We start from the raw sequence: 16,842 nt of genomic DNA, 5'->3' as shown, positions 1-16,842 counted from the left end.
AGCTCCGCATATTTTACCCCCAGTTGGTATCTAGAGTGTAATGTACATCTGCGGAGGATGGGATAAGGGTTGCAGACGGATGGACACAAGCAGAAGTCAATGTATTCTTTGGACACCAAATTTCCCAATCTTTGGTTGTAGAAAAAACCTTTATAGATGTGCTTTAGGCCGATCAACTTTTTTCAAGCAAGGGCTCAAGTGAGGTTATTGCGAAAACTGCAAGACTTTGCAAAATACGTTTAGTTTCCACTAGTTCTATAAATGTATTTTTTTAGGGTTGGTTAGGAGGTTGATGGAAGGGAAAGGTGACATATTATGTCATACATAACATTATGATCATTAATAAACAATATATAAACTGACAGAAAAGTAACATATTTCTGTTATGGCACCTTTATTGAAAAACCTTTGCAACCAAAACAAAATTAACAACTGCTAACTGATGAAGAATAAAATGCCAGTTACTTATCTGTAAAAAGCTAAATATTAATTAACAGTAACTTATTGTAGCCACATTTCCAAGTTAATAACCATAGCCATTCTTGAGGTACTCTGTTTTCTAATTTGTCAAAAAGATTAAAAAAAAAGAATCTATTCCCAATTTTACATATTATGTTTTGAAAATCAGGTATGATTATCGTTGATTTCACTTCGTTTTTTATAACTAATTAACAACCACTATTATTTTTATATAAGCAGAAAGGCTACACCAGTAAGCAGCGAAGTGAGATATTATTTAATTGGTGGAAATAAGAAACAGGCATTTACCATGCAGCCTTCAAATTTCTAATAACTAAATGATCCTTTTAATGAGAATTAAAAAGAAAGATAAGAGAAATACTTGCAAGCAAGCTGAACAAACTTCAATTGAATGTCAGAAGAGATAAACAATCATACTCATATTGTTCGCTTTTTGGCGAAAAAATAACGGTCGTAACGGAATGATTATTTTTAAGACGAACTGAAAGTGACTAATAAATTGTCTTTTGCATGCTTCGATAATAGATTTTAAACTGAAAAGTCAAACTGTAAGATTATCAATGTCTAGTCCACTCTTTTGACGCTTATTCGCAATGGCTTATTATTTCCCTAACAAGAATTACAAGAATTTCATCTTTCAACGTATTGTGAAAACAAAGCACCAAATGCGGCCTTGTCCTAACACGAACATTGGACTACAGTACAGTGCACTGCTACTATTGTTAACACAATACTGTTAACAACACATATACAAATGCATTTTGCAACTAAAATATTATATGAAAATTTAACGTTGAATTTTTGGTCGTAACAATAGGTTATACTGCATTTAGTTTGACGGAAAAACGCCAACTAAAAACGTGAACCTTTATCATCTTATATTAGAAAATGAAGAAATTCTAAGAAACACCTTCAACTTATACTTCATGAGCTTAAAACAAAGAAGAACAGTTACAACAAGAACATCTGGAACAACAAATTCTGAACCTTCCACCCCTCCCTTAAGCCCTGATAAACTTCCAAAATCCTTAATTACTCTGCCAGAATTAAATGATAGAAACACATAAACACAAGACTTTTAGTTACATATATAACTGAAACATGTCTTTTAACACTTTAACTTACAAATTTGACAGATATTATCGCTTCCTTTTATTAGCTTGAATGGCACTATAAACTTTATACTTGATGTTTTTCCAAGTTTTATCATCTAGAAGTGGTGCCAGAGATTTCTTACATTTGTCGCATTCATCTTTTCGAGGCACACGGCCTAACCTAATGTGCTTGTCAAAATAATCTTGGACAGCATCTGATTCTTTGTTACCCCAATGTGACTTTTTGTTTACTACAACTCTTTGCTCTGACTGATCTGGTTTTCTAACTGAAAGGTTACTGTGACTTCTTGCCTGGAGACTGCTCCTCTTCTTACTTTCATTACACGTTTTTGCAAGGATTGATGCTGGAATGAAGAAAAGGAAATAAGCCAATGAAGTGCATAGAACAAAATGCAAGAAACTACCATTAAAAAATAAGAACAAGAATATCAAACATGGTTCCCCATTTAGAAAGAGATATAACTATAAATTAACATATTACAAGTTTTTCTGAAGTATCTAGTAATACAAAGTCTTGGCTGCAACAAGATGTGTCTCAAATGTGCAACTCTGTCTAAAAATATATGCCAGTTTACTTGATGTACCTCCTGTATTGATTTCATCAGGTAAATCATCTTCCTCATCTTCGTCAACCAGCTCTTCTTCACTAGTACATGGATCTGACCGAAGAAAGTAAATAAACAAAGGAAACAATTGACTATAAGAATATAAAATAAGCGTAACAAAATTAAGTGCTTACGAGGTAGGAATATTCACAGAAGAAATTGAGAAATAAACAAGACTAGCTAGGTGACCTGAAAGACTACTAAGTTTTAAATACAACTTGTTTGTTACTCGTAAATAGCTCATTTTGATGCCATCGGGTTTCGAGTTAAAAAATGTTTGCAATTGAAAATCTGTTTAACCATCCATGTTACTCATATTGTAAATTTATCACATAAGACAATAACTTCAATTTATCATTAAACTTTAAAATACAAAACAATTAAAAACACTTACCATCCAAAGAGACCTCAATTTCAGAAAGTTTCTTATCTCTGAAGTTGTTTGAATTTCCCTTCTCCATCGCCAACAAGAGCCTTGCTACCTTTGTCATCTGCAGTGTGTCGTCAGGGAGGCGATAATACTCGCGATGAACTCTAATATCGTGACCTAAAAAGTTGGCAAGAATGTCCAGTTCATGGCGTTTGAGACAAAAGAGTTGAGAAACTGTTGCAATATGTTTTCGAAGCTTTGTTGATGTTAGTGCAGAAGGGCATTTGGCTCCACTCTCTAAAGCCATTTTGCTAAGGCAATCAGATCCCCGTAGTGGAGTTTTTGAACCCAATGTTGGCCTGGCAAACATATAGCGATTGGTTGAAGACACTCCAACAGATGAACGAGTCTCTACAAGGGTATCGGCAGCCTCTTTCATTTCAGATGTTAGCAGAATGGGGACTTTTCTGCCTCTTTTCCCTTTAGTCTCGACTCTAGAAAGCTGTTGACACAGTTTTTTCTCCCATTCAGTAAGATCCTCAAGGATATCCTCATTAGTGTGAGTATTGCATCTTTGGTAATCTTCCAGAGGCATGCGCTGTACTTCTCCACTCCTCCTCCTATTAAATAGGATAATTTTAGCCATTGTTGCTGTAGCTAGTGAGTACCATGCCAGTTTATCCGGATCTGTTGACAATCTCTTGGTGCTTTCCGTAATTTTCACATTGAGGTGTTTGTGAAGGTTGACTACATCTTCAGACAAAGGTAATATTGTGGGCTTATTCCACTTCCTTTGATACAATGTAGATAATGCATGTGAAGAAACACTGTCTGCCCACTCTAAGTTGCAAAGTTCTTCAAATCTCTCTGCATAATCTTTCAGTTCTCCATCTTCCAATTTGATGCCTGCCACCTTTTGTATTGCTGCACATTTTTTTAGGGAATGGCCTAACTTCAGTGCAAGGGATGGTATCTGGTACTGTTGAGTGGATGAGTTGTAAACTGCACACTTGCGAACAGCCTCAACTACTTTGTCAAAGCATGATGGTCGTATGCATTCTGCAAGGGTCTTTAAACTTGGATCAACTTCCTGAATATTCTTCAGTAGGCGACCCACCTCCCGCATTTTCTGACTGACATACTGTCCATTGTGTGAATCTGTTCCAAGCTTTGCAAACAATCGTTGTCCCAATGTCAAAATCATTTCATCATTTCGACAAATAATGCTTATGTTATCCCGACGCATAATTCCAATGACTTTTACCTTGAACTGTTCATCAACCTTGGTAGCCAGTGGGAGCAACAATGAACATCTAGACCTTAATCCGTTATTTCTTCCACTGTGGCTTTGTTTCGCTGGACACTTTTTTGTGTGTTTCCACATATCTCCATCATAAAAGTAACCAAAACAGTTTTCACATGGAAGGTATCTTTCAAAAGGAACACTGAAGGGTGGCCTCTTGTAGGGAATAAGAATGCCTGTCCCTGAGTTTAGTACTTCGATGTTGTGTGAATGATTACCTTTATTGGTCAAAATTTGTAGCAATTCCTTTCTTTCCTTGGAATTCTTGCTGAAGCTGAATGCTTCTTGTACCTCAGGTTCATGTGCATGCATAGACTGGAAATGTCTTCCCAGTTTTGCCTTTTGTTCCATACAAAAAACACAGAACTGGTGTTTATCCCATTTTCTAGCAAGCCCATTACTGCTTGTCATGACAGTCACCCGAGGTATCTTCTTGAACCTAGTTTCACTGGTAGTTGAAGAAACTGCACAACTCGATTCAGGTGTCTTGCTTGACACTTTGCATTCAGCATTCTGCAGTCTCAATTTAGATGATGAGCTAGAAGTAGAGTGGACAATGTTTCCACCTGCTTCTGAATCACTTGCCGATGACCTCATGTCAACATTCCGTTTCAGACTTGTTCCTGGTCCTTTCCTTTTTTGAGTATCCATTTCACTGTTGCTCTCCGGTGACATCTGCTCATCACTGCTGCTTTCTGTTGGGAGGTAATCACTACAATGTTCATTATTTTCATCACTGCTGTCCGATGAATCTGTATAACTGACAGATTCTTCTTTTTCCAACACAAATCTGACTTTTTTCTGGTTACATTTTCTGTTTTTACCATGTCTTTGCTGTTGCTTTTGATTGTGATCAGTAGTTGATACTATGGTGTGCTCGACATCAGATTTTGACGGATGCTCCTTGATGCAAACTGCACCATGACTTCTCATTTTAGGGGAAGGAAGGGGAATCATATATTCTGAACTATTTGTAGAATCTTCTGAATCGCAAACATATGACATTTGGTCATCATTCCATTCCTGCTCTTTATCTTGAGTGTTGTCCGATGCTTCACTAGTCTGAGATGAAACTTCATTGTCACTACCATTTTCTCCTTTATCGTCTCCTCCACTGCTGACATCTTTGTGTGTGTCTTTACACCATGGGAACAAATCGATGTCTTCAAATGGATTATAGCTATCATCACTTTCATTATCCTAAATAGGGAAGAAGTAACAGATGTTGTACGTACAGACCTTTCCAATAAATCAAGACAACAACCTAAATCAGCTTTTGGATGTTTGAGTTGACGGAACTATGAATGTTCCTCCTTTAAAAAGTGCATGTTTGAACAAAATTTTGCAGAATTAAAAAGTTTTGTATTTAAATAAATATGTTTAAGTACCAAAAGTATGTATCAGTCTGCACAGTGGATGATACACTTTGTAAGAGTTACACAACTAAAATGAATTATGCCAGTGAAAACATTTATTTGCAAGGAATGCTGCCTGGTCAATAAAGAAGATATTTATCTTCTAATATTTTATCTATAATAACAGGGCCTATTTCTTACCTTGGCAATCTGTGTGGTGCATTCTGATTCCCCAGGTGCTCTCTCTGGCTCATTATCAGTGTTGCATTCTCTCAAAACTTCAGGTGGCTTGTTTTGATTTGTTTGTTTCTAAGAAGATTAAAAATCACATTTCAATGGAAATACTTAAGTATTTGAAATGATATAAGCATCTCAGAACTGAATCTCAAATTACAAATATTTCATGGTTAGTAAAGTCAGTAGTCGTTATCAACTATACTAGTGAGAACATTCCATACAATATCATCATAAAAAGAATCCCTTTAGAAAAGGGTTTAAACGACATGAATGTACCCTTCAATGCAAACAGTTAGGTTCTTTTCACAGAACCAAGAGTTTTGATTATATCTTCAAGGAAAAAACAAGCCTACATTAAACAATACATGAATGAAGCCTGGTCAATACACAATGATACTTGACTATTCTTTAGAGGACCAAGTACACATAGTACTGGGTAATATTGTGTCAGCTGAAATCATATATTAAAACACAAAGTTATATCAATCTTTGCAGTTGACAATAAATATCTCTGAAATACTGTGCCTTACTAATGTAACAAACTAGTATATATCATTCTACACATTGAACCGTAATTACTATACAAGCATTAACAATGCAATTGTGTCAGGGTTAACACAACTGAGATGTACTATACCAGTGAGAACATTAACTAGCAACATTTCTATTAATTGCAAATATCAATCAGGATACATAGTCTGGACATCTACTTCAATGTAAATCACTGAACATCTATCAAAGGGATGAAAAATCAAACCATTGGGCTATTTTTTTTATTTTAAAATCTGACGTGTCAAGTCTTCACATGTGTGCTATAAAGTTGGCTATTCCTTAGAGGACATCATTGTACAAACTACTGCAGCAGTGCTACAGGTGATAATGACATCTAACCTATAATGCTAATGGTTTGTATATACTTACTGGTTCAATGATATTTCACCAGTATTAAATCATCTGGTTTGTTAAACATAAACTGATGATATTTATCTAAGATTGACGAATATATAATAACATGGCCTATTTCTTACCTTGGCAATCTGTGTGGTGCAATTTGATTCTACATGTGCTCTCTCTGGCTCATTATCAGTGTTGCATTCTCTCAAAACTTCAGGTGGCTTGTTTTGATTTGTGTTTTTCTAAGAAGATTAAAAATCACATTTCAATGATAACATTTTTGGCATTTGAAGTGATATAGCTTCTCAGAACTAAATCTCAAATTACAAATATTTCATGGTTAGTAAATTCAGTAGTCGTTATCAACTATACTAGTGAGAACATTCTACACAATATCATCATAAAAGCATCACTTTAGAAATGGATTTTAACTGCATGAATCTCCCCTTCAATGCAAACAATAAGGTTCTTTTCCCAGAACTAAGAGTTTATTATATCTTCAAAAAGTAATCGAGTCTACATCAAACAATACATGAATGAAGCCTGGCCAATACACAATGATACTTGACTATTCTTTAGAGGACCATAGTACACCTAGTACTGGGTAATATTGTAAATCAGCTGAAATCATACATTAAAACACAAACCTATATCAATCTTTGCAGTTGACAAGATACATCTCTGGAATACTGTGCCTTACTAATGTAACAAACTAGTATATATTATTCTACACATTGAACCGGAATGGAAATCACTGATCATCCATCAAAGGGATGAAAAATGTAACCCCTTGGAGCCTTTTCCACCTAAAATTCTGAGGTGTGTCAAGTCTTCGGCTTTGTGCAATAGAGTTGGCTATTCTTTAGAGGACATCATTGTACAAACTACTGCAACAGTGGTACAGGTGATAATGACATCTAACCAATAATGCTAATGGTTTGTATATACTTACTGGTTCAATGATATTTCACCAGTATTAAATCATCTGGTTTGCTAAACAAACACCTCATGATATTTATCTAAGATTGATGCATATATAATAACATGGCCTATATTTACCTTGACAATCTGTGTGGTGCATTCTGATTCCCCAGGTGCTCTCTCTGGCTCATTATCAGTGTTGCATTCTCTCAAAACTTCAGGTGGCTTGTTTTGATTTGTGTTTTTCTAAGAAGATTAAAAATCACATTTCAATGATAACACTATTGGCATTTGAATTGCTATTAGGTTTTCAGAACTAAATCTCAAATTACAAATATTTCATTATTACTTAGTAAAGTCAGTAGTCGTTATCAACTATACTAGTGAGAACATTCCACACAATATCATCATAAAAGCCTCTCTTTAGAAATGGGTTTAAACTACCTGAAAGTACTTTTCAATGCAACAGTTAGGTCCTTTTCACAGAACCAAGAGTTTTGATTATATCTTCAAAGAGAAAACAAGCCTACATCAAACAATACATGAATGAAGCCTGGTCAATACACATTGTGTATTGACCAAAATGATACTTAACTATTCTTTAGAGGACCAAGTACACATAGTACTGGGTAATATTGTATATCACATGAAATCATACATTAAAACACAAACTTATATCAATCTTTTCAGTTGACAATAAATATCTCTGCATATTGTGCCTTACTAATGTAACAAACTAGTATATATCATTATACACATTGAACCTTAATAACCATACAAGCATTAACAATGCAACTGTGTCAGGGCTAACATAACTGAGATGTACTATACCAGTGAGAACATGAACTAGCAACATTTCTATTAATTGCAAATATCAATCAAGATACATAGTCAGGACATCTACTTCAATGTAAATCACTGAACATCTATCAAAGGGATGAAAAATCAAACCATTGGGCATATTTTTTATTTCAAACTCTGGCATGTCAAGTCTTCACATGTGTGCTATAAAGTTGGCTATTCCTTAGAGGACATCATTGTACAAACTACTGCAGCAGTGCTACAGGTGATAATGACATCTAACCAATAATGCTAATGGTTTGTATATACTTACTGGTTCAATGATATTTCACCAGTATTAAATCATCTGGTTTGTTAAACATAAACTTGATGATATTTATCTAAGATTGATGTATAATAATAGGGCCTATTTCTTACCTTGGCAATCTGTGTGGTGCATTCTGATTCCCCAGGTGCTCTCTCTGGCTCATTATCAGTGTTGCATTCTCTCAAAACTTCAGGTGGCTTGTTTTGATTTGTTTGTTTCTAAAAGATTAAAAATCACATTTCAATGACAATACTTAAGTATTTGAAAAGATATAAGCATCTCAGAACTGAATCTCAAATTACAAATATTTCATGGTTAATAAAGTCAGTAGTCGTTATCAACTATACTAGTGAGAACATTCCACACAATATCATCATAAAAGCCACTCTTTAGAAATGGGTTTAAACTACATGAAAGTACTTTTCAATGCAACAGTTAGGTCCTTTTCACAGAACCAAGAGTTTTGATTATATCTTCAAAGAAAAAACAAGCCTACATCAAACAATACATGAATGAAGCCTGGTCAATACACAATGATACTTGACTATTCTTTAGAGGACCAAGTACACGTAGTACTGGGTAATATTGTATATCAGCTCTTATCATACATTAAAACACAAACTTATATCAATCTTTGCGGTTGACAATACAAATCTCTGCATATTGTGCCTTACTAATGTAACAAACTAGTATATATCATTCTTCACATTGAACCGTAATAACTATACAAGCATTAACAATGCAATTGTGTCAGGGTTAACACAACTGAGATGTACTATACCAGTGAGAACATTTACTAGCAACATTTCTATTAATTGCAAATATCAATCAGGATACATCATCAGGACATCTACTTCAATGCAAATCACTGAACATCTATCAAAGGGATGAAAAATCAAACCATTGGGCTATTTTTTATTTCAAACTCTGGCATGTCAAGTCTTCACATGTGTGCTATAGAGTTGGTTATTCCTTAGAGGACATCATTGTACAAACTACTGCAACAGTGGTACAGGTGATAATGACATCTAACCTATAATGCTAATGGTTTGGATATACTTATTGGTTCAATGATATTTCACCAGTATTAAATCATCTGGTTTGCTAAACAAACACCTCATGATATTTATCTAAGATTGATGCATATATAATAACATGGCCTATTTTTACCTTGACAATCTGTGTGGTGCATTCTAATTCCCCAGGTGCTCTCTCTGGCTCATTATCAGTGTTGCATTCTCTCAAAACTTCAGGTGGCTTGTTTTGATTTGTGTTTTTCTAAGAAGATTAAAAATTACATTTCAATGATAACACTATTGGCATTTGAATTGCTATTAGGTTTTCAGAACTAAATCTCAAATTACAAATATTTCATTATTACTTAGTAAAGTCAGTAGTCGTTATCAACTATACTAGTGAGAACATTCCACACAATATCATCATAAAAGCCTCTCTTTAGAAATTGGGTTTAAACTACCTGAAAGTACTTTTAAATACAACAGTTAGGTCCTTTTTACAGAACCAAGAGTTTTGATTATATCTTCAAAGAGAAAACAAGCCTACATCAAACAATACATGAATGAAGCCTGGTCAATACACATTGTGTATTCACCAAAATGATACTTAACTATTCTTTAGAGGACCAAGTACACATAGTACTGGGTAATATTGTATATCACATGAAATCATACATTAAAACACAAACTTATATCAATCTTTTCAGTTGACAATAAATATCTCTGCATATTGTGCCTTACTAATGTAACAAACTAGTATATATCATTATACACATTGAACCTTAATAACCATACAAGCATTAACAATGCAATTGTGTCAGGGTTAACACAACTGAGATGTACTATACCAGTGAGAACATTAACTAGCAACATTTCTATTAATTGCAAATATCAATCAAGATACATAGTCAGGACATCTACTTCAATGTAAATCACTGAACATCCATCAAAGGGATGAAAAATCAAACCATTGGGCATATTTTTTATTTCAAACTCTGGCATGTCAAGTCTTCACATGTGTGCTATAAAGTTGGCTATTCCTTAGAGGACATCATTGTACAAACTACTGCAGCAGTGCTACAGGTGATAATGACATCTAACCTATAATGCTAATGGTTTGTATATACTTACTGGTTCAATGATATTTCACCAGTATTAAATCATCTGGTTTGCTAAACAAAAACTTGATGATATTTATCTAAGATTGATGTATAATAATAGGGCCTATTTCTTACCTTGGCAATCTGTGTGGTGCATTCTGATTCCCCAGGTGCTCTCTCTGGCTCATTATCAGTGTTGCATTCTCTCAAAACTTCAGGTGGCTTGTTTTGATTTGTTTGTTTCTAAGAAGATTAAAAATCACATTTCAATGACAATACTTAAGTATTTGAAAAGATATAAGCTTCTCAGAACTGAATCTCAAATTACAAATATTTCATGGTTAATAAAGTCAGTAGTCGTTATCAACTATACTAGTGAGAACATTCCACACAATATCATCATAAAAGCCTCTCTTTAGAAAAGGGTTTAAACTACATGAAAGTACTTTTCAATGCAAACAGTTAGGTCCTTTTCACAGAACCAAGAGTTTTGATTATATCTTCAAAGAAAAAACAAGCCTACATCAAACAATACATGAATGAAGCCTGGTCAATACACAATGATACTTGACTATTCTTTAGAGGACCAAGTACACATAGTACTGGGTAATATTGTGTCAGCTGAAATCATATATTAAAACACAAACTTATATCAATCTTTGCAGTTGACAATAAATATCTCTGAAATATTGTGCCTTACTAATGTAACAAACTAGTATATATCATTCTACACATTGAACCGTAATAACTATACAAGCATTAACAATGCAATTGTGTCAGGGCTAACACAACTGAGATGTATTATACCAGTGAGAACATTTACTAGCAACATTTCTATTAATTGCAAATATCAATCAGGATACATCATCAGGACATCTACTTCAATGCAAATCACTGATCATCCAACAAAGGGATAAAAAATCAAACCATTGGGCCTATTTTTTATTTCAAACTCTGACGTGTCAAGTCTTCACATGTGTGCTATAGAGTTGGCTATTCCTTAGAGGACATCATTGTACAAACTACTGCAACAGTGGTTCAGGTGATAATGACATCTAACCAATAATGCTAATGGTTTGGATATACTTACTGGTTCAATGATATTTCACCAGTATTAAATCATCTGGTTTGTTAAACATAAACTTGATGATATTTATCTAAGATTGATGCATATATAATAACATGGCCTATTTCTTACCTTGGCAATCTGTGTGGTGCATTTTGATTCTACATGTGGTCTCTCTGGCTCATTATCAGTGTTGCATTCTCTCAAAACTTCAGGTGGCTTGTTTTGATTTGTGTTTTTCTAAGAAGATTAAAAATCACATTTCAATGATAACACTTTTGGCATTTGAAGTGATATGCTTTCAGAACTAAATCTCAAATTACAAATATTTCATTGTTACTTAGTAAAGTCAGTAGTCATTATCAACTATACTAGTGAGAACATTCCACACAATATCATCATAAAAGCTTCATTTCAGACAACTCACTTTTAACTACATGAATGTACCCTTCAATGCAAACAGTATTGTAAATGAGCTGTAATCCTTCATTAAAACACTGATTTAAGTTTAGTTTGATATTGCTATTCAGACTGGATGGCGACAGTTGTCGTAACATGTATTTAGGTAAAGCTTTGTTAACAGTTCAATACGATACAAACAAGGAGCAGTTATATCATTGTCCTACCTTCTTCCTCCATGTTGCATCAGGTTGTCCATAATCATATCTGATTTCATTTCCTTTCTTAATCTCTGAATTTGCAAATATGGCCAATTTTGGTTGCTTGTTTATGATAATCTTCTTCACAACAGCATTGGGTTTCTTCCAATCATCATTACAATACTTTCCCTTTCCTGTGCTATGTGTAGCATCAATGCTAGCAATGGAAAAAAGAAGAAAACTTAAATTCTACTTCACCATTCTGCAAACTATGCCCCTCCCCCACCCCTCCCAGAAAAAGAAAACATGTTGATGTTAATTTAGTGTTTTATAGGGTCTAACAACTCAAAATATGTTATTTCAATCACACTTTTGGACACAACACACAGAGACTTCCTAGGATGACACACTCTAATAGCCTATCCTTGACATACATGCAATACCTTATGCTCAAAGGGCTTTTGCTTTTCTTAATTTATTCTGTGTATTGGTAATGAACTCCTCAATGTTCTAAGTAGTCCAACCCTTTTGTGTTCCTAAGATTTTAATAGGGTCATATCAAAACAAAACTTGGCACAGAACATTAAACAACATCAATTGATTAACAATCAGTATACAACACCTCAACATTAATTTGTGCCTAAAGTCAACCTTGATTTAGCAAACTGTGATATTAAGTACTACTTAAGTTGTGAAATGAAGCCTCAATCAATCTCATGAAAAGAATGTCACTCATAAAAAAGTCATAATTAACAACATCCTTCCAATTGTTTGAAGAAAAACATGGATCTAATAAACACTTGTAGCTCAACAGTGAATAAAATGTAGAGTAAATGTTACCTACCACATACTGTCTTGACCACTCTGGAAGAAGAATATGAAAGTAGTGTCCTCCTCTTCCCCCACCTGGTAGGCATGTCTTAACACACCAGAATATTCTAGGAGGAATTCTCCTTTTTCAAAGTCTGCCGTAGCAAATAATCCATACCCTTTAATAATAACAAATGAAGGAAAATGATCACCAACAACTCAATATTAACCCTTTTTGAAAATATAGCAATGATGCTCCTTATATGACATGGTTGCTGACAGTTAAATCAGTGCAAGTTTACACTTCCTTGATCCATTTTATGTGTTGGATGGACTAACCACACGTAAACGCATTTTGATAATTGAAGCATGCTGTCCAACGTTAAGTCCCACATCACTGCAACAAACTGTGCAGATATTCTAAATGGCAATAAGTTGCATACACTTATCTCAACTAGGTTACAGAAATATGATACCAATTAACTCACCAACTTCTTCTGAAACATATTTCACTTCAAACCCAGAAGGGTCTTTTTTTTTCTTGATGAAATCTGCATAAGCTGTAGGTTGCTGTTGGTTTTTATTACTTCTTGTCTGCATCTATCAATAAATTTGATAATGTTTTTGTATGGGAGACACTTTCCTGTTCCCTTGCCAAACAAACAATATATATATAGTTCCCAGACATTATGAGATAATAATCTTAAACCTTTTTCATTCCATTAATCTACTAGTTATCTTAATGCATGACACCACCCACACCCAAGCTAACAGTCATGATGTGAATGCTTAAGTAACTATTTGATTGATCAATTCAGTTTTCTAAATCAACTGATCATTAATTACTTAAGAATAATTTGAAAAAAATCTCTATAGGCCACAAAACATGTACTATAAAATCATACAAACTAGTATTCGTTGTCATATATTAACAAGCATTACACTTGGCACAACATGCCTATTAATATTACAGTATATATTGTTCCTCTACAGGCAACAAACATTAAAGGAGTTTAGCCTATCACATGTAAATATTGTAGCCTAACATATGCAGCACACACCCATGGAGTAGCCTATATCAGAAACTGTTCAGTAAGAAATGCAGCCCAACATATGCAGTACACATTCAAGAAAGAGCCTATGCCTATACACCTTTTAAAGTGGTAGATAATGTAGCCTAACATACATCCAGCACATATACACAAGTAGTCTATATCACATTATCAGGAACTGTTCAGCCTACAGTATGCTAGGAACTTTTATGTAAGTATTGTAGCCTTACATATGCACTACACTTTAACGAAATAGCATATAACTGTTCAGTGAGTATTGCAGCCTAACATATATGCAGCATGCATTCAAGAAGTAGCCAATACCAATTAGACTATTAAGATTTATGAGATTGATGTGCATGTTATCAAATACCCTGATACCTGTTTCCTGTGTCGGACTGTGAATATGACCTTCATTTGACAGATTGATGGTTTAATTTGAAGAATGCACTGAAAATGTTCAGTCTACAGTGATCAGGAAAAATTGGTCTTTTACATGTCAGTCATGAAGAGGTACTGTTGTGGTACTATGTGGTACTGTCCAACTTCAATTTCAACTATACTTTTATTTCCCTCTTTCAATGATTTCCTTCTGCACTTTCCCTTCTCAATAATGAAGCTATGTTATTAGTAATACATAATACTTGAAGATGGCAGATTGGATCTCCTATTTTGTTACAGTATCTCACACATTTAATTTCAAACTCTATTTAAGCTTTGATTGTAGAGGTAAAGAACTAACCAGCAATTGATACTTGTAATACTCCTGTCCGAATACAAACATCGTGAGACAAATTCATCAAACCCCTCCTTTAATTTACTGAGTCCCTTGTAAATTCAGCTAACACTGATGGATCATTTCACTTATTGAGGATAATGATACATGGAGTTCAAGAATTCTTTCTTCACACAGCCAATATCCATTAGGCCTTTCTGTCAATACATCATTTACCAAGTCATTCACCAATATCAGTTGCACAAATGGGCAAAGCAAACGTTGGGAAAGCAAAAACACCAATGAATTAAAATCTTCTCTCTCATATAAGTAGAAATACCAGAAAGAAATCTTTTTATGATCGACTACAGTGATCCTGTCAAGTCCTGCTACAGGTGACTCAGACAAAAGACTGAATTTAATTTTACAGGAGTTGCAATAATCCCAAAGTAATGACAATATATATGGTTCTGAAAATGTAATAATGCCATAAAATGGCCTGCCTTCATTTACTTCCATGCTATAAGTATAACCTCATTTGCTAACATATCCTACCATTCCTGCATTAGTCTCCTAGACAAGCCTAGGCTATAGTTGAACCTTTGCTAAACCTGGTTTGTACAAAGGCCTTAAGTTTTAACATTAGGCCAACGTTTGACCTAGCACCTAATTTAGTTGTTCCTCTGGACACAATGTAATCTCGGATTATTAAATACTGAACAAATAACTTGTGATTCGCGCAGTATAGAAAGTCCGCTAAAGCTACTTATTGCTACCACTAAGCTACTGGTTATCCTAGCCTAACCAACTATTACTATACTATTGGTATATACACCATTACAAGTACTATACGCCTATAAGAACAGTCAACACATAACATATGAGTTCATTGAGCACCTCGACAACGAAGCATGTCTTTTGAATGTACCAACTTTGAACTAAAATTCCATTGAAATTATCTTTTCTCGTTGATTTCTTATTACTTAAAAGTAACAAGTAACTTCATAACTTACGATTTCTCACATGGAGGCCCGTCGTCGTACATGAATTCGCGGGAACTTATGCCATTGTGGAAAAAACTCTTGTAAATGGTGGCGCTAGATACTAAACATTGAAGTGTGTGTACTTTTCATGTTTGGGCTCAAGTGTGTGTAAATCCAATGATCAGGTTAAACCATCCTTTCAAGGACATCGTTCAAATTTCGACAGACGGCTTTTAAGACTTCGAAGAGGCATTAGCACATAAAATATATCGAGGACGTGTGTTTAAGTACTCGGACGTACATGAGGTCCCCGAAGGAAAGGTGTGGTATCATGAGCATGTCCTCGAAGAGTCGATAAAGTCAACACACACACACACGCACACACGCACATGCGCCAGCACGATCAGGTTACTGAGCCATCGACATCATAACCCAAAACGACTTTCTACGGGAATGTAAAAAGGGCAAATAATCATCACACAAGGTAAATATAAAAGGAGTTGTAGTAGCTAGGATAAATCCAAAGTTAAACTCCTCATATTCATATATTTCTTTCTGTTGCATTACACCAAAATCAAGTTACCTGCAATTCAATACTGAGCTTGAACAAATTCTTCGAAAACTTCCCATATCCTGCTACTATTTCCAGATTGACAGTATCTTTGATCCCTTGATTCTGAAGATGAAATTCTTCCTTGTGTCTGTTCTTTAACCATAAGTTTTCCATGGCAACATCCTTTTGGGAGAATAAACAAAGGATATTTAATTATAAATTTATAAAACTTGAGACTTTAAAGCAATTATGTTAATAGTGAAGTGGTTAAAGTGAATATGCTGACAATCTTAGGATTACAGGTTCCAGTCCTGCACGGATTTTCAATCTGTGACCTTGGCCTAGGCACTTGATCTAAACAGTCCCTTTTCACTCAGATGTATAAATGAACCATGCGAAGTAACTTTTACCATACTCTAATAATCTCATGGAGTATCATTACAAATTGAGAAAGAAACAGTTTCAATATAACATAGGAAATGTTTATTTGTAATAAATGTAAAATATACATAATAGTTTACAATATAACAACATATGCTAGCACTATTACATACCACTCA

General features: G+C 34.5%; 2 protein-coding genes across 6 annotated transcripts in view; both read right to left on the bottom strand.

Moving 5' to 3' along the window:
* The window catches only part of LOC139981911 (uncharacterized), a 41,290-nt gene that overhangs the window by 3,590 nt on the left and 20,858 nt on the right, over positions 1-16,842 (bottom strand). For all 3 annotated transcript variants that reach the window (XM_071994323.1, XM_071994322.1, XM_071994325.1), the window contains one exon: positions 16,313-16,465. In XM_071994323.1, coding sequence (XP_071850424.1) covers positions 16,313-16,465 — 153 coding nt within the window. The remainder of the gene's footprint in view (positions 1-16,312; positions 16,466-16,842) is intronic.
* Positions 371-16,276, bottom strand: LOC139981913 (uncharacterized). 3 transcript variants are annotated; one of them, XM_071994329.1, is made up of 14 exons: positions 15,760-16,276; positions 13,468-13,579; positions 13,014-13,158; positions 12,197-12,386; positions 11,703-11,810; positions 10,640-10,747; positions 9,559-9,666; positions 8,499-8,606; positions 7,419-7,526; positions 6,494-6,601; positions 5,430-5,537; positions 2,595-5,073; positions 2,180-2,254; positions 371-1,939 (listed from the first exon to the last, which is right to left on the bottom strand). In XM_071994329.1, exons 2-14 carry the CDS (start codon positions 13,577-13,579, stop codon positions 1,620-1,622), a joined length of 4,077 nt encoding a protein of 1,358 aa, XP_071850430.1. In that variant the 5' UTR covers positions 15,760-16,276; the 3' UTR covers positions 371-1,619. The 3 variants fall into 3 exon arrangements, with proteins under 3 accessions (XP_071850430.1, XP_071850432.1, XP_071850431.1); XM_071994331.1 differs by lacking the exon at positions 6,494-6,601 and having other exon boundaries at positions 13,468-16,275; XM_071994330.1 differs by lacking the exon at positions 7,419-7,526 and having other exon boundaries at positions 13,468-16,275.

The sequence above is a fragment of the Apostichopus japonicus genome, chromosome 16, assembly GCF_037975245.1.
Source record: "Apostichopus japonicus isolate 1M-3 chromosome 16, ASM3797524v1, whole genome shotgun sequence".
In the NCBI taxonomy this organism is placed as follows: Eukaryota; Metazoa; Echinodermata; class Holothuroidea; order Aspidochirotida; family Stichopodidae; genus Apostichopus; species Apostichopus japonicus.
The sequence above is the reverse complement of the archived record's forward strand: the minus strand, read 5'-3'. Positions and strand labels throughout refer to the sequence as shown.

Excerpts from the sequence above, each read along its gene's own strand:
- LOC139981913 (XM_071994329.1), bottom strand. The coding sequence starts at position 13,579 with ATGCAGACAAGAAGTAATAAAAACCAACAGCAACCTACAGCTTATGCA. Across the intron at positions 8,607-9,558 it reads GCACCACACAGATTGTCAAG|AAACAAACAAATCAAAACAA; the intron begins GTAAAAATAGGC and ends TTAATCTTTTAG. Across the intron at positions 5,074-5,429 it reads GCACCACACAGATTGCCAAG|GATAATGAAAGTGATGATAG; the intron begins GTAAGAAATAGG and ends TTCCCTATTTAG.